The 23,503-nt window shown below is 31.7% G+C and overlaps 1 protein-coding gene across 1 annotated transcript in view; it reads right to left on the reverse strand.

The window, feature by feature from the left end:
- Positions 1–23,503, reverse strand: part of LOC115885991 (BAI1-associated protein 3) — a 349,135-nt gene that overhangs the window by 134,105 nt on the left and 191,527 nt on the right. Inside the window, exons 7-8 of the mRNA XM_030905025.1 lie at positions 3,568–3,680; positions 1,616–1,784 (exon numbers count right to left, since the gene is read on the reverse strand). Coding sequence (XP_030760885.1) covers positions 1,616–1,784; positions 3,568–3,680 — 282 coding nt within the window. The remainder of the gene's footprint in view (positions 1–1,615; positions 1,785–3,567; positions 3,681–23,503) is intronic.

A 23,503-nucleotide genomic window follows, 5' to 3' on the forward strand; every position in this document is an offset into this window, starting at 1 on the left:
ATCTTAATTTAAAAGTGACAAACAATGTATTTATTATATCATTTTTTAAAGATTTTTACATTTTGTTTTTAATTTAATAACTAATATTTTAGTAATTAATCGATTTATTTGTTTCATAGCTTATTTTACTTATTACATGTTGGCGAAAACTAGTCCATTATGAAGATTATTCTAAGCGTTATTATGGGTTATTTATTTATTTATTTATTGAGGTATATCTTACAACGCCATAAGTGGTAATAAAAAGTAAGAGGGTGCTATTAATGCACAAACTGATAATCACAGAATTTAATAAAAACTAACGTAGAAATAACTTTGAAAATGGTGTAATGTGCTTATCAATCAAACTTACTCCTCTGACTGCAGTCAAGGGTAATATCGTATATACCTTTATCGTCACGTTCTTGTTCAAAATAGTTTATCAAGGAAGCTACAAGCCCTTTGCTTTGACTGTTTAAATGCTTCGGCATATTTACAACACACGATTTCAAGGAATGCAATACAAAAACTCGAAAATTTAGTTCTTAAAAGAACTGTTTGTGCAAAAGTACAATTTTTAAAAAAAGACTATGAAAATTGGCGAAAAAACGAGAATTACTCACAAAATTCAACAACACGATATTATACAAAATAATTACTATAATGACATTAGGATAATTGTCAAATAATGAACGACAACCTAGCTGAAAATGGCGCAATGTGACCAATATAGCGATAATAAAATTCGGTTTAAAATAATTTTTGCAACTTTAATCTTAATAAAATATCTGTTACAATCATTTACTCTATAAAGTAAAATGAAGAGCTGCTCGGTATCTTGAATTATACAACAAATTTAAACATTTTTGCCACAATTTCATCTAGTCAGGTTTATAGACTTTAGTGTCAATGTCGATATAATTGATAACATGCATCTCGGAAAATGTTTTGCGATTACAATATCTTGTTATTACAAACACATAGCAACATACACAATACATAATGTTAATAAATAAAATTATATAAGGATTCTTGCCACTTAACTGCTTATATAGAAATTTAATTCTACGCTGTGTAGATATATACATAATGTGGATCAACCTGAGATCAACCGAAACCGGTAGTGAGAGCAGGTTGATCCACATTATGACAGACACAGCGTAGAATTAAATTTCTATATCAGCAGTTAAGTGGCAAGAATCCTTATATAATTTTATTATACACCTATACTGCAAGAAATTTGTTTTCTATTTTATAATTTGGCTTGCCTGAAAAAAGCCTTTTACCATCCTTTTACTATCGATAGTTGCGCCACGGTGGTACGAAAGTACTACCATTGCACGCAGGCCGCTATCTCCCGTTCGGGACTTAATATCTAATCGATACTTTCCGACAAGTCGGAATTAACTATCTCTGCGCTGTGATTGTCATTTTGTGGATCTGCCCAAGCTCACCTGATGATGGAGTAGGGCTCCGAAACCGGTAGTGAGAGTAGGTTGATCTACATTATGACAGACACAGCGTAGAATTAAATTTCTATATCAGCAGTTAAGTGGCAAGAATCCTTATATAATTTTATTATACACCTATACTGCAAGAAATTTGTTTTCTATTTTAATATTAATAAAGATGTTACCTTATTCTTCCCTGTACTGAACTCCTTTGGGACCTAGCTTCTAATCTGAACCAACCTTCTAATCCGGTGGATGGAATATCTTGTAAAGGTATCGTGACACAGCCCAAAAAGTCATCTTGTGAACTCTGCCTAGCTGACTGGCAGACTTGCTTAAAAAATCTTCCTAAACCTGACAGGAAAATTGAATACTTGGTATACTACTATTCAATATACAAAAACGTGTTTGATATTTATACGTTTGTTAAAAGTAAAATGCATGACTAAAACTGAACTTAATCTGTTGATGATTCTAACACTTTTCAACTAAATTATATTTATTATAAATATAATTATTTATTAATAAATTATGAGTTTTTAAATTTAGTATATTAATATACACACAACCAAACTTATATGGAATCACTCTTTATTTCTGACTAAATTTCTTGCAAGAATAAAAATTGGTATATAACTTTAAGATAAAGCTTTTTGTTGTAAATAAACATGATAATAAAGAATAAACGACTATATATTCAGTAGTAAAATCACGATTGTCCGGTAAATTTCATTCAATCCAAAAAAATTAAAAAATGCCTTATGTTGGATTAACAGATGTATAGAGGGGAAGAATTATTGCTCTAACCGAACAAGGAATGCTCCAGAAAGACGTAGCAGAGATAGTAGGCGTTACCCAGGGTGTTGTATCGAAAACATATGCAAGGTACTTGGAATTAGGAACACCCAAGGATAGGCCCAGACAAAGCCGCCAAAGAGTCACAACTGAACAATAAGACCGCCTTGTGTGCTAAATTGCTAGAATAAATCCCAATGTTTCTCATGCAGAGCTGCAAAGACAACTACTGGCAGCTACAAGTGTGAACGTTTCAGTTGAAACCATAAGAAAAAGGCTTCGTGTACAAGGGTTTTACAGCAGGAGAGAGTTACGGATCCCACAGTTACCTCGGCAAAATAAAATTGACCGGCTAAATTGATGCCTTCAACATCAAAACTGGTCAACTGAGAATTGGCAAAATGTTCTTTTTTTCGGATGAGATAAGAATTGGCCTAAGATCAGATAACTATCAAATTTCTCAGAGCTCCAGGAGCGAGATTCCAGGCTGCCAAATCCGTACCAAGATATAAAGGAGGAACTGTAATGTTCTGGGGAGGTATTATACTAGGAGCAAAAACTCCATTGTTACCACTTCAACAAATTTTAACGGGTGGGAGATATGTTGATTTGGTGCTAGAACCACTCGTTAGTCTTTGGAGAGCTAGAGCTGCAATTAGGGATAATTTTAACTTCATGCACGATAGTGCACCTCCCCATACCAGCAGAGTGACTAGAGAATGTCTTGAAACGAAAGGTGCCATAGTTTTGAACTGGCCTGTCTATTTACCAGATCTAAACTTGTGGGACTAGCTCAAAAGAAGGGTTATAGCTCGTCGAAACAATCCAGGAAATCTCGCACAGCTTATTGATGCAGCATTAGCAGAATGGGAAAACATACCCCAAGACAACGTGGATAATTTAATAAGAAGCATGCCAGCGCCGATAGAAGCTTGTATAAGGGCTAGAGGTGGCAACAAGGAATATTAAAATTATCAATTTTCTTTCTGCTTATGCTTTTTGGCCATTAAAAATTTAAATCTTAATTTCGTTTCAGAAACCAAAAAATTACCATTTTGTTTATTTTGGGAAATGATTAATTTTTTTTAATTGCTATTTGGATTATTTTTCATTAAAAGTCATTAGTAAGGACTGAGTTTTATTCATAAACAGAAAATTTTCATACATCTCAAAAATTATGAAAAATAATAGATGATTCCATATAAGTTTGGTTGTGTATATATACTTTAATTTATTAAATTAAAGCATATTGAGAATCTTTTGAATAGTTGTCAATATACTTGACATGAGATTGACGTAAATATGATATAGAATTATATTTTTTGAATACAATTTCTCTTACCTCTGACACCTCGTACCTCGTTCAATTTGCTTACTGCTTCTAAAACTGAGCTTTCGTCATCATGGTCCCAGATATCCAGATGTAATGAATCGCTGTTAATGTCGTCAATGTCGCTGGAACAAAATACATTACTTAATATAACTTTCTACAAAGAAAAAGCTACAACTATATAACAGCAGTATTTATTACTAAATACAAAATTCTTGCCTTGAGCTGCTATATTTTTCAATTCTCGTAAGTCAAAAAAGAAAAAAAAAAGGAAAATATTTGTATGTTAGTTATTAAGGGGGGAACCAACTCCAACTCCCACGACCGGCTTCTGAGCCTAGCCTTCATCAGGTGGGCTGTCCCGAGATTTTTTCTCAAAAAATCAGTGCTTTATCAGAATCTCTGGATTATTTTTTTTTCATCCATTGTTTTAGATTTTAATTTCTTATAAAATTTGATAAGTTCTGGTACTAAATCATTCTATGTATAAAATTAACTGTTTTTAAAATAAATAATAACATTTTATTGAAGTAAAAACTGCAATAAGTTAGATTTCGAAAAATATATATACAGGGTGGCGCCTCTCATACAAAGCAGAGGCTCCAAGAAGAACGGTAGTTTATATCGAAATGAAATTTTGGGAGCATATGTAGGTTAATTAAAAGCATTTTATAAAAATATATACTCTTAAGAAATTTTATATTTCTTCTATTTTTACCGAAATTCATAAATCTTGTTTGTTGCTTGTATATTTCTTATAAATATCGTTAACTTTTCTTCACACAAACATATACAGGATGATGCATCGGCGTTGGAAATATAGGAAATCTCATGTGAATTTTGAAAAAAAAATCATATTTACGACTTCGTTGTAAGATCAACGGGAGAGTCAATATTTGGACAGTTCAAAATTTGCATGGGGTTTCCTATGTTTAATATGTTCTTTTAAGTATATTTTTTTCTTTCAACAAAACTTTAACTAACGCTTGAATATTGTAAAAGTACAATCCAATGTTATACAAAACTACAAATAAAAATTCTCGTTATAGTGCGTGTCTCCTTACAGATATTACTCAAGGTGACCTTAAAATGTCTGTGAAGCTTTCTACTACAAACTGCGAAGCTTAAATTAGAACGTATTAATTCAGTTTATCTTATCTCTACAAAAATAAAGGAGACACAATCCCATATAAATAAAATGTTATCTCTATGTTTGTCCTGTAGCAATTCTTTTTCTTGAAATCTATTCCAGTAATATATACTAAACATAATAGAGAACAACGGCACAGACTACAAACACGTAAACGTTTACGTACGCAGGCGCATTTCTTATATTTTTACATGTATAAGAGGCTTTACTTCTACGTATAATGATATGATAATAATTGAATTGATGTGATTCGTATACATAACAACGCTTTCAGATGGAACGGAGCGTCCGCGACGGACCTTCCGCGACTTCGAGCAAGTACCATGAGTTTATATGAACAATTTCACATGGATCGCGTATGCTCCGTCCGGATGAGTTCGTCGACGACTATCTTGAAAAAACATCCGCGCGGACGCGTACGACGGTCCGCTCCATCTGAAAGCGCTGTTAAGGCCCCAACAGACTACGATCTTTTTCATCCATTCGCATCGCTGCGAGTCTAATCGGCATGCCAAACTGATAGTCTGTGGCATAAAACCGTCGGATGGAATCGTCGGTTTAAATATCAGCCGAAGCTTGATTTTGGACACGCCGAGACGAACGGTTTGCGCCAAACCGATAATAGCTTTTTTCGGGTTCTTGTTATTACCGATTCTGAACCGTCCTAGAACTTTGCAGCGCATGCGCAAATAAAATAATGTCTTCATATTTCCTTCTGCGCATACGCGTCACAGTTCTAGGACGGTTCAGAATCGGTAATAACAAGAACCCGAACAAAGCTAATGTGTGGGGGGTCCCGTTGTAACCTGACGGGTTCTTTTCAGTAGCGTATATGCTTTTAATCGCCTTTGTTGTTGTTGTTCCTGTTCAGTTGAGTCTTCGTTAGCAAATATGGACCAAAAATCGACTAATAAATAAATTTTAATAGAATTTATCGAATTGTATCGAAAGTTTCCTTGTTTATGGAAAATTAAATCTGAAGAATATCGTAGTAAAAACAAGAGCAAAAAAAAATCAACCAATCCCCTGGTTCGAGTTTCAATTCTTTCAATAAATTGACATGGGAAAAAGTATTTCTTTTTTGCAGCCATTGTTTTACCCATATAGAACGATTTTTTCCTTTTTTAGCTATAACTGCTGGATCGCTGCCACTGCTAATAATTGCGTACGGTTCATCTTGGTGTTTGAAATAAACTGGTAGCTGAGCGTATAGTCTATCGGCACTATAGTTCGGCGATGCAGCACGACGTTTCAACTCGCCACGATACGAATGGACGCAAAATATCGTAGTCTGTGGGGGGCTTTAGGGTGTACTCTTTCATTAATTGTTTATAAAGTAAACCAGAATACACAATAATGTATAAAAATTTAGTACTAATATAAATAAATAACTTCCTTATCGCCAACAAAGTTCATGAAGGAAACCGTTAAAAAATTAAATATAATTAAATTATTTGTAGAATCTTTTAAAGTACCTGGTGGATAATACAGTTTGAGTTTGAAACATTTGGTGTAACAACAGCAAAATAAAACACTATTCACCACAATACACCAAAACACTTCATTTTTAACAACGGAAGCGTGTTTTGCTAAATATATTATCAGCTGATAATTAAAACTCAAAATTAAATTGATTTAAGTCGTTTGTTAATGATGTTAACATGGCTAGTGACACACGCGTTAAAAGAAAAGTATTTTGGTGTATTTTAGTATATTTGTCTTTTATTTTGGTATCTATCTAAGAATGTTTAGTTATTTAATTAATTAATGGAGTAATATTAGTTAATCATAAAAAAATGAGTAATTAGAAATTAATAAAAATAAAGAAATAATGAAAAACATACAACGTATTTCACATCCTAACAAATTATGTTAAAAAATGGAAATCCATTATGTTTAATAAAACTAATAAATAGATAATGCTAAACTAATAACTTTTTATATTTTTAAAGGTTTTGTTGTATAACAATCCAGGGTCGTTTAAAAACTGGAAGAAGTAATATTTTGGCCAACTATATGACCAAAGACATTATAAAGATAGACCGAACATCTCATTCATAAATACTCGTTGGTAGTGTATCAAACATTCCAATGTGTCAAACAAGGACAGAAGAGATAGAGAAGTCTAAAATTTCCGGCCCCGGCAACTAAGCGCATTTGGATTGTTCTAATGGCCAGTGGCGTATCGTTTTTTGGAACGAATTTAATTAGTAAAGTAAAAGTAAAGTAATTAGTAAAATTTTTACTCCTATTAATAATTTTTACTCCATATTAATATACTACATTAACACTTTTTCGTCAGATGAGTTTTTGTTATAAGGTCTAATATAATAATATAATTAATATCCCACATATACTTATGTTGAAACGTTAGTAGTATTCGAAAATCGCTCCAACGTCGATTTTCAATTTAAACTTTCAGTTACTTTTGAATATTCACAGGGTGACTCAGGCTTCCGAAACAGTTCTATGTTAAGTTTGTGGTTGGTGACTTTCCTTTCAATTTTTTTTCAGAATATGGAGGCAATGGTAAAGCACATTTTAGACATTTTTGTAAACATAGGTGGCCGGAACATATTTTCAAACTAAAGTTGTAGATTTGCCATTAAATTTCCGTGCCAGAAATACCTAGGGTTGCCACTTGTCCTTTTTTGAAAAGGACAGTCCTTTTTTGGAATAACTTGTCCTTTTGACTTTTTTTGACTTAAAAAGTCATTTTTATTTACGTATTTTCCCTGAGAAATTACCTACAGCAAACAGAAATATTCTTTTCGTCCAAATTTAATTAGGAATGGTATAAAACTTATAAATAAATTTTTCTTGTTTAGAATAGGCAACATTATTTAGAACTTCCCGTTTAATCTCAAATGATACTTTAGGTTTTAGTTTTACCTTTTTTTATCTTAAAAAGAACTTTTCAAAATTAGTAATTAGTAACGATTTAGTTAGTTCGCAATCGATAGCTTCCTGTGAAGTACTGTGTAATAGTTGTTTAATCTTGTATTATTAATAACTTCCTATACCTAAAATCAATATTTAATGAGAAAATTGTGTTTTTTTTTTGAAAATATAAGACAAGGTTTGACTCTTTCGGTCTTCTTCTTGTATTATGATGGCTCTGATAAGAGGCAATTGCCTTTTAGTCTCTCAATAGAAGGCATTTATCATTAAAAGTATAAAATCTGTGTGCTACAGTATGGGATTTCTGTCGCATAATAATGAATACCTATTACGTTTATTTACAAATCCATTACTTTTAAAGGTAGCTTCATCAGATAATCAAATTTTAGTTAAATGTCCCAATCTTTATGAACTGTATTAAGCATATGTATTGCGGTTTGAATCACCCTGTATGTTGACAAAAATATTTTGAAAATGTGCGTTACAATGGCCCTCATCTTATTTAAAAAATTGAAATAAAAATCACAAACCATAAACGTAATAGGTAAAAAGCTTTTTTGGAGGCCTGGGTCACTCTGTATATAGGTATGTATAAAACTAGTAGCCTAAGAATTATTTACAGTTCGTCCCATTTTAAAAAAAAGTTAGAGACACCGTACAAATAACTCTAGGAAGATGTATTTGTACGGTGGTAAAAAATTGTCTAAACAAGGCCGAAGAGGCAGATATAATAAAGCAATAAAATGTAAAAAAGGTCGGGTAAACCTTTGTTTATTTGTCGAGCAAAATTCCTGGCGAATATCGTATATAATGACCAAAATATGACGCAATTTTAAGAAAAAAAATGTCACTTTCTGGCTTATAATAAAGTTTCAAATGCAACGTTTATATTCAAATTTGTTATAATCTACAACAGTTAGGTAGTAATTGAGACGAATTATAATTCAATTGCCGGCTACTACGTTCTTGTTTTAATAGATCAAAATTCAACAAATATAATTAGAAATCATTTTAATTGTGAGAGGCTCCCTTGTGGGACGCCTATGTACAATTACGGCGGAAATATAAAACGTCAAAACAATACCTACCCGTGAAAAGACAAATTCGGGTAATTTGAGCTTATTTTTCCACACACTTGACACTGTCGTACCATATTGAAAATTCGCAGATTCAAAAGTACGTTAAACAAAAACAAAAACTACTGAAAAACACTGAAAAGTTCACTTTCGACTTGATTCCGACTCCAAACACACCGTAAGCTAAACGTAGTACGTTACAACAGACCAAGGGCCATCGCGAGGGGTGGTGGGACGGACGGCTCATCTCATTCTGGAAGACTAGCAGCGACGTTGCGAATAGTTCTAGACGTTTCAGCACATTAAACAGTAAACATGTCCTTTAATAGTAACGTATATATCCTCTGATTATATATCCTCTGACATATTATTACGCATTCTTCTTTAAAAATAAAATATTAATTGAATTAAGAAATTGAGATTTATTGATATCCGGTGAAGGTTATAAAGTCATCTTTTCTGGAAATCAAACTAAGTAGATAGGTGCAAATTTGATATGTGGCAATGTCGTCTTCTCTATCTCAGTTGGTTTTTACAGTACGTAGTCAACCTCCGAATGTTTGATCGGGTTAAAATGCATAATGTGATATCTGTTCTTCCTAAATCTATGTATATAACAAACAAACAAAATACAAGAAGCAGAAAATTAAGGCCAAAAAACCCTACATATATGCTTATTCTCTGCATTAAGTTCATCAGACTGAAGGGAACAGCGATTCGCCGACCGGTTTCGGAAATTTATCTCAATCGTCAGGCCGACTTTGCTGTAACCCTCAATCTGACAAACAAAAAGCAGAGAATAGCATTTGAGTGCAAAACGTGGCGAGAAACTACTATGGCGAGTGCTAGCCGCTCTCGTCATTTAGCGGCAGCTGTAACAATTACAGATCGTACCGCCAAAAATAGCATATATGTAGGGTTTTTTGGCCTTAATTTTTTGCTTCTTGTATTTCGTTTATTTATATAAATCCTACCAAGCCTTGAGCTCCATCTACGGTAACGTAGATGAAGCAAGCATGTTTGTCCAGTAGGCTGCTGGTTTTATTTTTGGCGGTACGATCTGCAATTGTTACAGCTGCCGCTAGATGGCGAGAGCGGCTAGCACTCGCCATAGTAGCACGTTTTGTACTCAAATGCTATTCTGTCTGATGAACTTAATGAAGAGAATAAGCATATATGTAGGGTTTTTTGGCCTTAATTTTTTGCTTCCAGTATTTTGTTTATTTATATAAACCCTACCAAGCCTTCAGCTCCATCTACGGTAACGTAGATGAAGCAAGCATATATAACAAACAATTTAAATGAAATAAAAGAACCTACGTTGAGTTAAATATTTTTTTATTGTGACTTACTTCTGATGCACCCGACAGAAGCGATATTTTGGGAAATTTGGGGAGAATAGATTATGTAAATCAAACGCTAAATTTGTAAATAGCCCTACCTATTTTATTAAATGAAATGAAAAGACTGCTGTGTTCTGCCTGGAATTCACAAGTAAAAGATGATGGCAGAGAAAATCTTGATCACTATTCCAGAGAATCCAACTATGCTGTTCTGAACTTTAATAAAACAGAAATAATAATAATAATATAGAAACTGTCCTCATACCAAGGTTTGTTACTCATAAATTCAAAACATTCCACATTTAGATCATTCAAAACTGAAGAGTTTTTGTTAGTTAGTAGGTTGCCGCCCGCAAGCTCTGGCTTCGAGGCTTGAAGGTAAAGTTGGTTGATACAAATATCTTTAAATTATATTTATTATTTTTGGTTGCTCTTTTGTGAGCTAAGATATTCACCCATGCACTGTAGAAAAATATTAGTACACTCAACAAGGCCCTTAATGTCACACTGAAACAACGATTGTATTTAGATTACTTTTAAACAGAAATTATTAAGCATTAATCGATTCCGTTAAATTAACACCTATTATCTCTGTTCGTCGTCGGACTTCCCTCTCCCTGGTTTTGCAAATAATTTTTAAAAATCAATAATTTTATTTATGTATACAAAGTGTCTTAAAACTGAATGTTTTGAATTTAAAGAAATATATCAATTTTTAAATAGGCAGGTCATCTCAGTTTGTTAGAATATTAAACAGTTAATTTTATTTTTAAAAAAGCCAAAAGCAGAAAGGAAGAAAAAAGCGCCATGAAACATGCTGCATGCCGGTGAAACCATGTTTGCCAGCAAAGTTAACAATCCTTAGAGAATGAGTATCGAGTTGGGGGATATGGAAAGTTCAAGCATCCATTTAAAAGTTAGTATTCACTTTAACAAAGCCAAGATAAGAATAGAAACTGTATTCTTAACGTCAAATAAGATATTAATGATTTTTTCAAAGCACAGTAGGAAAAAATATTTTAGTAAGTTTTCTTTTTCTGTCCCTCGCGTGCTCTTAAGAGTGTTTAGTTTGTTTATTTCAACGCTCAGAGAAAAATATTAAATATATTAAATGATATGAAAAATTTAAATTACATTTAAAATTTTTCATATCATGATGCTGAGCAGAGAAGGGCAATGATTGAACAAATCGTTCATTTGAGTATTAAAAAGAACCGTGAAAACCGATTCTTCGCTGGGAATCCAGTTCGTTCAAATGAATCGTGAAAAGAAAGATTTGAAAACAGAACTGCGTAAGCAAAATCATTAATATAGGCGATATGATTAAATATATATATATATATATATATATATATATATATATATATATATATATATATATATATATATATATATATATATATATATATATATATATATATATCGGGAGATATATCAAAGCCTTTAACGTTTTTAATAAATTTTTGTATCGAAAGTGGTTGTTTTCCGGACTGTCTTAAAGTAGGTGTAATTAAACCATTATACAATTAAACCATTATACAAAATTTGAAAAGTTTTTTGGACGTCAAACAGCTTAGAATCCTGTACTCATTCCTTGTACAATCTCATTTGACATATGGAATTCTAGGGTGGGGTGGTGCGGCTGAATGTCATTTAAAGTGCTTGTATTCTGTTGAAAAATGGTTCATAAAAATTATTTACAATAAAAAGAAAACTTTCTCTTCAAACGTTCTCTTTAAGCAGGCGCATATACTGGATATACGTCAGCTATACTGCCTAGATTTTTTTAAATTTTATTTATCAGGAGAAAATATCTATTGAACATGTTGACCATGAATATGAAACTAGACATAAGGCGTTTTATCCTAGTTTATGCTCTAAAACTCTTGGACAAAGATCTTCAAAGTTTTTTGCACCTCGATTATATAACATCTTACCAACCTTCCTAAAGGAAGTTAAAAGTTACTCTGGTTTTAAAAAAGGGGTATGCAAATGGATGGTTGATCAAGGTAGAGATATATTTAATGACCTAATTAACTTAAAATATACAAAATAAATTTTCATAAGTGCCAGTGAACATTATAATATATTGTCATAATTAAATTGTGTTCCTTTCCACATACAAGTAATTCTATTACTTTGTGGTAATTCTTTTAACGTTTATTTCGATTCTTAAAATTTATATTTAGTCTTAGTTAAATTGTACTTAGATAATGTGTATTAGATATATTAGCATATTATGTTGTATTGTACTGTACTATTTTGTATCTGTTTTAATTTCAAGAGAAAATGTTAATAAACGTTATTATTATTATTATTATAAAAGAGGCTTTTTAATACAATATAATTAAAATAAATGTATTGCTCATGCATCTGTAGGGGTTATTAATAAATGGCAATCGCTTCTTTGATTTCAAAAAACATAACATAAATAAACATAAGTAAAACTTAAAAAAAATTATAAAAATAATCATAAGGTAAAATCAAGCTTTTTGATTTTACCTTACTAAGTAATTGTTATCAGGTAGTAATTTCATTTTCAACAGAACATCAACGGTTTTTATAAACGTATTACCAAAATTGTTCAACTTTGGCAACTTGATGCAGATCTTTAAAAAACTATTTACGACTTTGCTGAAAAATTAATTTGAACAGTACAAAATTTGCATAGGATTTCCTATGTTTCCAACTACGATGCACCACTCGGTATATACTGATTTAGTGGTACTTTTTCTATCTACTATATAAGTTTTTTTAATTCAATAACAATTTTTTTTAATTCATAAAAATTGCGGTTTTATTTCATATAAAAAACAATAGTAAATGAGAATTTTAATCTAATAATAAAATATCGAAAACTCAAATTTTATTAAAAATTTTTCATGTCATGATACTGACCAGAGCTGGGCAATAATTGAACAAATTGTCCATTAAACGAGTTTCAAAAAAGAATCGCGAAAATCGATTCATCGCTGAAAATGCATTTTGTTAAAATTATCAAATGAATCGTAAAAAACACGATTTTAAAACATAGAACTGCGTAACCAAAATCACTTATTTGCTAACTACCTAACAGCCTAATTGATAGTATGCTGTTTGTTTCGAAATACACCACAACGCTTTACTTTAACACTGGACTCGTATAAATAATATGTTATAGTAAACTAAATAAGTTATAGTAATCAGCACATGATTATTTATACTTTTTTTATCATTAGCAATAAAAAATAGCAAAAAAAATAACAAAATTAAAAATTCATATATAATACGGTGGGTTTCTTTACTTTAATCCCGCACTTTCAATAGCTAACAATATATAAAAAAGAATTAAAAGTGAATCAGATCCCGACAAATTATGTTCAAAGATAGAAATCTAGTATTATGTTTAATACTGAAACTCATAAATATACTAATAACTTTTTACCTTTTTTTAAATGTTTGTTGGAATATTAAACAGATAATTTAATTCGAGATTTTTAAAAAGGCCAAAACCAAAGAGGAAGGAAAAATACGCCGTTTTCAAACCACGTTTTCCACAGCAAAGGTAACAATCTTTAGGGAACAGTATCAAGTTGGGGGAGATGGAAAGTTCAAACTTCCATTTAAAAGTTAGTATTCAGTTTAACGCAGCAAGATAAAAAAGGAAGATTGACTGTATTCTTAAGGTGAAATACGATAAAAAAAACGAAGAAAAATTATTTTATATTTTAGAAATTTTGTCGTAGAATTTTGAACTCTCTGTATGATTTATAATTAAGATATTTATGGCAAAGTAAGTAGAGACCATATAAAGTAAATACCTAATATATTTTTGATTTCAGGACAGTTCATGTATTTTTAATATATTTTTTAAGAGAACCTGAAAAATATATATTTGTTTATTTATTTATTAGTATCTCTAAAACTATCGAAATATATTTATTCATATCTTAGGATTATGTAAAGTGATCTGAAAGGAAGCCAAAAATGCAACAATATACAGAATGTCATATTTAAAAAAAGTTATTAATTCCAATCCACTCATACCTTTTTGAGGCACCCTGGAGAAGATAAAATATTTTCCTAAAATATATCCTAGTCCTAGTACATCCTTTAGGTTTGCGTTTAAACAAAATTCCCAAGTTTTTTATTCTAAGAGCTACAGATGCTCGACGCACTATTGCTGGACCCTTTATTATAATATACACCCATTTATGTTATACACATATTATACTGGTCTACTGGCATTTTTTTGATCAAATATTTTTTTTTTCAAACGTCACAAAAGTATTAATTTTTGTGACGCGATCGTCAATAAAAAAGGTCATTTTTACGCTTGAGCATAAATATACAAAAATATGTTATTAAACTGACATAAGTGTCAAATTCGACGAGTGTCCCACAGTTGATCGATATTACTTTTTCGTGTCCTGGCCATACAGGGTGTCCAAATATTCCGTGGACATAGAACTAGTACGTATTTTTAAAATTGAAATAAGTTCATTGGACACAATTTACCTCTATACAAAAGTTCTTCGTTTGTCCGCTAGAGGGCATCAAATTAAAAAAAATAAACACATTTTTTCAGATACTTTAAGAACCGTTATTCCTATTTGAATGAGATTTTGGGTGTCTATGTTTTGCTAAGTGCTTTAACATTTGGCTTTCACAAAAATCAGGAAATAGTACGGGAAAGGTGAAAACTACCCCCATTCGTACATAAATTTTAGTATAAATATTGTTCAACTCCACCGAAGACAGATTTTCTTTTCGTAAAATGATCCTTCTAGTATTTACTACAATTTTTCCCAACAAACATTGGAAGTTAAAATTACGTTAAATTAACCACCTGGACTATTATTGACCAACTGGAAATGGTCGAAATTTCCAAGAATTGACGTTAAAATTCCCAAAGTGGAGAATAAAACTAAAGTATTTTGGAAGTTAAAAACAGGTTAACAGGTTATAATGTCTTGTATGATTATGGGCTATGAAGTCAAAAATAACCGACCTGAGGTCATAACATGGTAAAATAGAAGTAAATTTTACTAAAAATAGTCCTAATTTATACTACCTACATTTTAACATAGGAAAGAAAGAGAAAGGATAAGGTAAAGTATTTTTCTTTTTAATATGTGTATGTAAATAGTAAAAACTGGCATGGCCGTTTGAACATTAATCCAATATGGATGAAATACCTACATAAAATGTGTCCTAAAATGAGAATATTTATTGAGAGTCACGTGACATGTCAAATTTTTATCCTTTTGCTAGCCGATGTAATTACCGAACTGGCCTAAACTAGAACACTAACTAACTAGAAAACCAAATTAGTTTTCTTTGCTTATTATTTGTAAAAGTTTTGTGTTTTGGGATTGTGAGTGTTATTTTAGAGGACTTTTTGTTTTTATTGCACATAATGGACACGTTTAATATTGTGTCGGTAATAAAAAAGAAACGCATTGAATATTCTTTCGTTCCCCACCAATGGGAACAAGATAATGTGCTATGACGTAATAATCCCTCGAAAACTATTTTGAACGGAAATCACCCCGAGGAAATTAAAAAAGGTAATTTTATTCTAAGTACTTTTTCTTTCTAAGTAACTTTTACCTTTGAAGCATAATAGCGACTTATGAGGTCGAAATAAATTAAATTTTCAACCTAATTTGAACTCCTCCAAGTAAGGTCCCATTTAAAGTTATTAACAACTAAATTTTAACCTAACTTGAAAACCTGTTTGGTTTGATGCCTTCGACCCCCGAAACAAATTTGAGGTTATAATAAAGTAACATTTGACCTACTTTATGTCCCTGTAGTCTTAATGCCCCCAATAGGTTATCAGTAACTAGATTTTAACAATGCCAGCTAACTCCAACGTTACTACTTTTCAAAGGCATAATTTTAGTTTATTATTAACTAGTTTACGACCTCATTTTTAGATTTCTCGCACTTTATTCCCTACAAGAAATTTATTAAGTTAAGTAAAATTCAACCAAATAGTGGTTAATTTTCCGTTGGATGGTTTTTTCTCCTTCCTATGCTACTTGGGTTGTCTCTTGTAGAAAAACGCTAGATCGCATAGTTTTTGAGATTTTTTTTGGAGAGTTTATTTTTCCAAAGCAGACCTAGAAAATACAGAGGGAGATCTAATATTTCATGGACATATAGCCTACTCCGTATTTTTTGGATCAAAATAAGTTAATTGCACATAATTTCCTTTTATACAAAAGTGATCCCTGTATCCGTTAGAGGGTATCAATCAAAAATAAACCCGTACATTAATTACTTTAAAAGTTATTATTTTTCTTAAGATGTTTCTGAAGCTTATTGTCAAATATAATTTGTGATACTAACATAAAATTCCATATTTTCACCAACTGGATTATTAAAGCATAATTTATTTTATGCGCCTTGATAGCTTTATGTGACAATTTTTTTTATAAGTCGGCTTTGGAAAAATATGTTTTTTTCTGAAAAAGTATGCACGCTGGCGTTTTTTTCAAGGCAAAAAATGCAGTAAATACTAGAGGGATCATTTTACGAAAAGAAAATCGGCTTGCGGTGGAGTCGGGAAATATTTATACTAAATTTATGTCTGGGTGGGGGTAGTTTTTCTTGATTTTTGTAAAAGTCAAATGTTAGAGCACTTAGGAAAAGATAGACACCCTAAAGCTCATTCAAATCGGAATAACGGTTCTTATAAAGGCAAATTGTGTCCAATGAACTTATTTTAATTCCAAGAATACGTAGTAGTTCTATGTCCACGGAATATTGGGAGACCCTGTATATGTAGAATGTAGAATGCATGGGGGTATAAAAATCATTGAGTTTGGAATTCAATTATGTACACTTTTGACTGATTCTTTTGTAACTGACCTTTCTATGAAAAATACTATTAAATTTGTCGTAATATGATTAACAACAAAATCTTTATTTTATTAAATAAAGCACAATAATTAGAGGGAACAATATTACGTTTTATACGTATACTTATATGTTCGGCAGCAAAAGTAATAGTCCGTAATTACGAATATCAAGTTTTAAAAAGGCAATATAAAACTGAAGCTCCCGTTTTAAAAGGTCACTAAAACATAGAAAGATAAAATTAGAAAAAGTATTAGCCATTGGGACAGAATTTATGAGGACCATAATCCTTTAGAACATGGACAGTTATAAATAGAAAGAAATAGGCTTTAAAGGATTTTATTGCCAGAATGTTGTTTTTATTAAATACTAGCTGACCCGGCTTTCGTATCGCCTAATGGCGCGCTCAGACGAGTCGTGTATTTGACAAATATTTGTTATTGGTATACAGGGTGCGTCGGGCATCTATACAGAAGTTATTTATTATAGGAGCTACACCGCACTCTCGCCCGATCCTGTATGTCAATAAAAATACTTGCCAAGTAAGTGCGCGGCAAGCTTAAATCGGAAAGAGAAAAATGCAATTTATAAATAGAGTTTTATTACATAATCAGTTAATCCGACACTATAGGTTTGTTCCAATCCGTCGCAGAACTGTCACCGAACGATCACGCTCGTGCGCAGTAATTCAAATGTGTTCCAACCGAGATTTGACGGTTATCGGACGATCCTATTTGCGTACCAACCTACCTTGGGATTGTTTAGTTACGGCTTCAAAACAGTAATTTCGGTACATAGTCCAAATTGAGAACTGTTTGGGTTGACTTGCGCATTAAAGCATATTGGTAGGGATTATCGATTTTTAACAGCTGATTCTGGTTCGGCGTCCGGCTGATGCTTCAGTCTTGGTTATTTTTTACGAATTCGAATACGTGTGTGTTATACTTTTGCTTGTGAGTTTGTTTAGGAAATGACTACAACTTTTGATTTATAAATGGCACCCTCGGTATTTTTTTTTTACTTTATTCGATTGAAAATGGCAATCTGAATCGAATGACATATCATATGTCAACTTTTCACATATTTCGCTCAAAAACAAATTGTATTTTAAATCCCAATCTAGAGTGCCATAGATGTGTAATAAACACTAATTTTTAATCAAGGAGCCTTGGAAAAATAGATTTGATCGTCTAATGTTTTTAGTGTCTTGTCCTGGTCGGTTAAAATATGCCCAAATCGTATTTTTAATCATATCTCATTTTTTTCAAAAGGAACGAGGGTGGCTCATTAACATATTTTGAAAAAGCATTTTTTTACGAGTAATAATTTGATACTACACACTTGGTATTGCGAGTCAAATTGTCGTTATGAACCGCATGTTACAACTTCAAATAAACCATATGTGAAAATGTCAAAAGTTGATATATGATATGTCATTCTATTCAGAGTGTCATTTTCTATCGAATAAAGTAAAAAAAAATATGGAGGGTGCCATTTAAAAATCAAAAGATGTAGTCATTTCCGGTGAAACCGGAAGTGACAGAAAACAATTGAATATGTCAATCAATCCCAATTTATGTCATATTCTAACATACCAAATCTCGTTGTTTTATCTGAAAAAATAAAAAAGTTCTAGGGGTGAGCCACTTTTGAGACGCACCCGGTATTTCTACTTTATTCGATAGAAAACGACATTCACCAAAAGGTTCCAATCACCAACTGTAATAATTATCACGTGGTAGATTTGCGTCCTTATTTTAGAGATGAAATGGTGTTCGCAAGTTTAGGACTATAAATTACAACAACTTTTTTTTTAAATTGCCTACGTTTCGACGTGTAATTGTGTGTGTTCATAGTCCTAAACCTGCGAACGCCATTTAATCTGTAATAATTATTATTCTTATTAGGAATAAACATTTATTAATGAAAAAGACCTAAAATATGCAATAAAAGTTAATAAATTAAAGTTATAGACTGTCAAACATGTATCTTAGTTCTCTTTTTTTCTAGTTCATGTAAAAACAACAAAGGAAATTAACAGAAATGGAAAATAAAATATATTTTCCGTCACTAATATGATATCAATATAATTCTAATTTGCCATTGAGGTTAAAAAAAACAAGAAAATAAAATATTAATATTTATTAATAAGTTGAATGGTTTTATATCAGATGTACATTTTTACTATAAAACAAAAAAAAATCGGGTTACCATACAATACAAACTAAGTATCAATACTAAAGTCCTCTACAAATAAAGATAGCAATACAAATTATAATAAAAAATATTAAAAAAATAATAAAAAATTACAAAGGTATTATAAATTACATTTTGCACAATAATTGCACACAATATTTAGAACAATTTAATCACAAAATTAATATTTTCGTCTCATTAGAAAGCAAGTTTTTTACTATTCATCCTACCTTTGAGGCTTTTCTTTCTAAGTGAAAAAATATCAGAGTCCAAAGTTTTGCATGTCTGCCTGAAAAATTTTAAATTTTCTGAAAATCTTGAATCCACCATTTTCACGTAGTTTTGTGGATAGCAGAGATCGGAGTTGTCGGTAAAAAACTTGCTATATCCGCCTTCAAGGATATATACTTCGGGAAAGCATAAATACGGGTAATTCTCAGCATTTCTTTTTCTGTCCTCTCTTCTGAGATGTCTGCATAAGTTTGGTCCCCTTTCAATGGAAAATTCACAGTGGAAGATCAAAATATCCTTTTTCTCACTAGAGCAGTATTCATCGAAGAGTTTATCGCATTGTTCGTGCGTATAAATATTAATAGCACCACTGATATGTCCACCATCGTACTCATATGGATAGCGGCAATCTATTATTTTGAACGACGAGATTTTGTCGTTAAACTCGCCTGCTAAAAGCCTCCTCATCGTGAAACTACTAATAGCTTTCAGATCCTGGTGACGGGAATCGCTCAGGGGTAAAGAGAAACCTTTACTGAAGTCGCCGATGTAATCCTCGCCAGATGATAGTTTTTGAATGGCACTTTTAATTGTCTCTTTCGAAGAATAAATTCTCGACCCTATGGATTCCGGAACAATGCTGTCTTCGTAACTGGATTTCGTCAATTTTTCTTCTAGGTTTGAACTTTGACGTACTTTCTTCTTCAAGGGACTGTTGAAATCTTCGCAGAATTCAAATGAGGGTCCTGAGGTGAGGGGTTTTCGGACAAGATCACCAAAGTTGGACGGTAATCTGTTATTTTCGGATAAGCTAATCTCAGAAAATACTTCCAAAAACGCTTCGTCTCCTAGTTTGTCCTCTGGAACGTCCTCGAATCCAGAATCTCGGGATTTGGTTTCGAACAGTGAAACACACTCCATTTCATTGCTGCAACAAGACAAAAAAATAATTAGTTTAAAAAATTATAGGGAATTAATATAGTTGGGGGTTAAAAACTTTGATGTTCCAACAGAAAAATAAAATAATAAATCACCACAATACACTAAAACACTTTAACTTTTTTATGACTAGACCCGCCTTTTGCTAACTATATTACTAGATTAAAACTGACTTTGGAACAGCTTTAAACACCTGCTGATGATGCTAACATAGTTAGCAAATTACGCATTCAGTGGTAAAAGTAAAGTGTTTTCGTGTATATTGTAGTGGCTTAGTTTGTTATTTTTTCTATAGGAAATTAAATTAAAAAAAATCTAAAGAGTATAGAAAAAATTATATTTACCTTCTATGAATCGCTGTTGCTTCAAACTGATAATCACTATCCATCTTGCACAGTAAATTGTATAACTTTAACACTATTGCCGAAATATTATCAAATATATTAGAAGGTCTCGGAGATACAAGTGAGCTTTTCAGTAGATGAACCCAGACTGACTTCTCAGCGGGCTGACTAAAACCTTAACAGCATCTAGGGGCGTGCTTAATTATTTTCTGTGTATTTAGTTAGTAGAGGGGGTTCGGTTCTATAGGTAGGTAGCCAATAAGAAAGCACCTTCGGTGCTTAATTTACACTATTGGTAGGAAATCCGTTAGGACGGTCCTTATTCTGTTTCATAATTAACAATTTTCTTATATTACCGATTGTTGATTGCCTTATATTAACTACATTATTAATTTATGGTAGGTACAAATGAGACTAAAACCTCATCAAATAAAACGGTTAATTTTCAGTGTTTCAACTACAAATACAAAAATATATATTTTATAAAATTTAACCGGTTTTTATAGTAATTTATATGTATCCATTTACAATTTAGACACGTTTAGATTTTATCGAACACATGTTTAGTAGAACACAAAGTAGTGATGTACTATATATTTTGATAGCAATGTAATATGTCGATAGCATAAGCTAAGGGCTGAAGAATTTTAAAGTCCTACTCTTCAATATTTTCGAGATCAACTTCTTTCGTTTGTCTTTTGGACTACATAACGGAGTCAGACATTCACTTGAAAGACAACAGACCCACTACGCACGCGTAACACGACGAGACACTTTTTTAAAGATGTATCATAAAAATATATAAAAATCTGACTTAAGTCTTTTATAAAAAGACTTACATAAGTCTTTTTCTGTTTCGGAATAAAGATTTATATCATAAATCATTTTGAAAATGACTTAAACTTTAACTCTTAAGTCAGATTTCAAAAAATGGCTCAAAATCAAATAACTTAGGTTATTAAAATTATCTAAGTCAAAAAAATACTTAAGTTTTCTGTGAGATTGCCAAGGCCCGTATTCTGTAACTTTGACATAAAACCGTTACGCTTTCAAAGCGGTGAGCGCAAGTATTCGATCAGCGAAACGCAAGGTAGTCGATTTTGGTATTCTCGTTGCCATACGAATCGTGTTCATGCCCTAGAGACTCAATGGTAATTTTATAGAACTGCAAATTTAGTTTCTTCCGCATCGCCAGACGGCGCAAAAGACATTAAAGTACAGGTTTCTAATTTATATTATGAAGATGACATGACAGTCTCTATGTTAACTACTGTCTATGGTCTAGTGTTTGTCTAGTTGTGCTAGTTGACAAAATGTTGGTGATCCGTCAAGTTATTTTTAAATCATTATTTAAATAATTATTAATTCAGATATTCCCAGATATTCCTGATTTGTCGGAAAGTTCAGTGATTTGTGTTTATAGTTTGTATTTTTATTAGTTTGTGCATTCTTTTGGTGCATTCTGATATTTACAGTCGATCATCATTTTCGTGTTAGATACTAAACTTTTTTATTAAAGACATTTTGACATTTTAGAAATAATAATTTATAAACCAAATAAAAAAATAGTTTAATCATAAATAAGTAAGTACATAGTTGGTAATATATAGTATTTTTAGTAACAGTTAACTAGTAGTCCATAATATTTTTACTATATTATAATTTAGTTGTTAAATCAAAAAAAAAATAGGCGCGGATCTATTGTTGGTGTTTAAAATGTATGTATGTATAATTTTAATTTTGTTGTAATTATGTTACACTTCTAATCTAATAAAACATAAAATGCAGTAAAAAAGTCTATATTTATTATTTTATATTTTACAAGGAATAATTTTGCGCTTGAATAACGTTACCGTTTTAATTAGCGTTAATAAGTAACGGAACGCTAAAATTATGTTATGCCAAAACTCTCCATTAGTTTCTTCCGGATCACCAGGTGGCTCTAAATGCCGGACCCATTTGTTTTATATCAGTGTCCAATCTATCTCTAGTACGTGACATTAGTCTATGATCGTGTCTGGATACGCGTTGAGCACATATTGGCAACATCACAATTTCTAAGTAGCTAATAGTCAAAAGTTGATAACTGACGGATGTAACAATGAAAAATGTCAATGTTACGTGAATTTCAGAACCTATTGTTGAGTTATGTCAAGCTATTTTTCTATATGGATATGTCATTATTCTTATTATACGAGGGAAGTGTTGAAGACTCTTCTCAGCATTTTCGTTGTTTTGAACAATATTTATAGCTGCCAAGTCGTAAATTATCAATTATTATATTGATGAATTTATAGAAGAAGTAGTAATTTTCACTAAAGAGGAAGATAACGCACAAAATCACAATTTTCGATTTTCACTGACAGTTCGACAAGCAAAACAATCCTTTAAGGCAACCGTTTTCAAAGCGCTCAGCGCAATCAGTAAAGACGCTAAGCGCGTCAGACGAGAATACCGAAATCGTTAATTAAGTGCGCGCTCAGCGAAAATTAACGTCATATACGCTGAGCGTCTAAAAGCGCTTAGCGTTTTCAAAGTTACAGAATACAGGCCCAGAGCTGCATTCACAATTAATAAAATTTATAATTTATATATTTTACCTAATACAGGGTGGCGCCTCTCATACGCCGCGGAGAACGACAGTTTGTATTGAAATGAAATTTTGTGAGCATATGTAGGTTAATTCAGAGCACTTTCTAAAAATATAGAGAGTTCTACAGGGTGTCCCCAAAAAAAGTTACGTATCAAAGTTGTGTTTTTTGTAATGGAACACCCTATATATTAATTGATTTTCGGATTCTGGGAGAAAAATAAAGGTGAGTTTTATAAGAGATGTATATGACTAAAATGTAAAGTTTTTGACCTATTTAACATTTTCTAGAAATAAAGAACCATTTTTAAATTACAATAAAAACTACCTAA

Source organism: Sitophilus oryzae, unplaced genomic scaffold (assembly GCF_002938485.1).
Source record: "Sitophilus oryzae breed Bouriz unplaced genomic scaffold, Soryzae_2.0 scaffold_465_pilon_pilon, whole genome shotgun sequence".
Taxonomy (NCBI): domain Eukaryota; kingdom Metazoa; phylum Arthropoda; class Insecta; order Coleoptera; family Curculionidae; genus Sitophilus; species Sitophilus oryzae.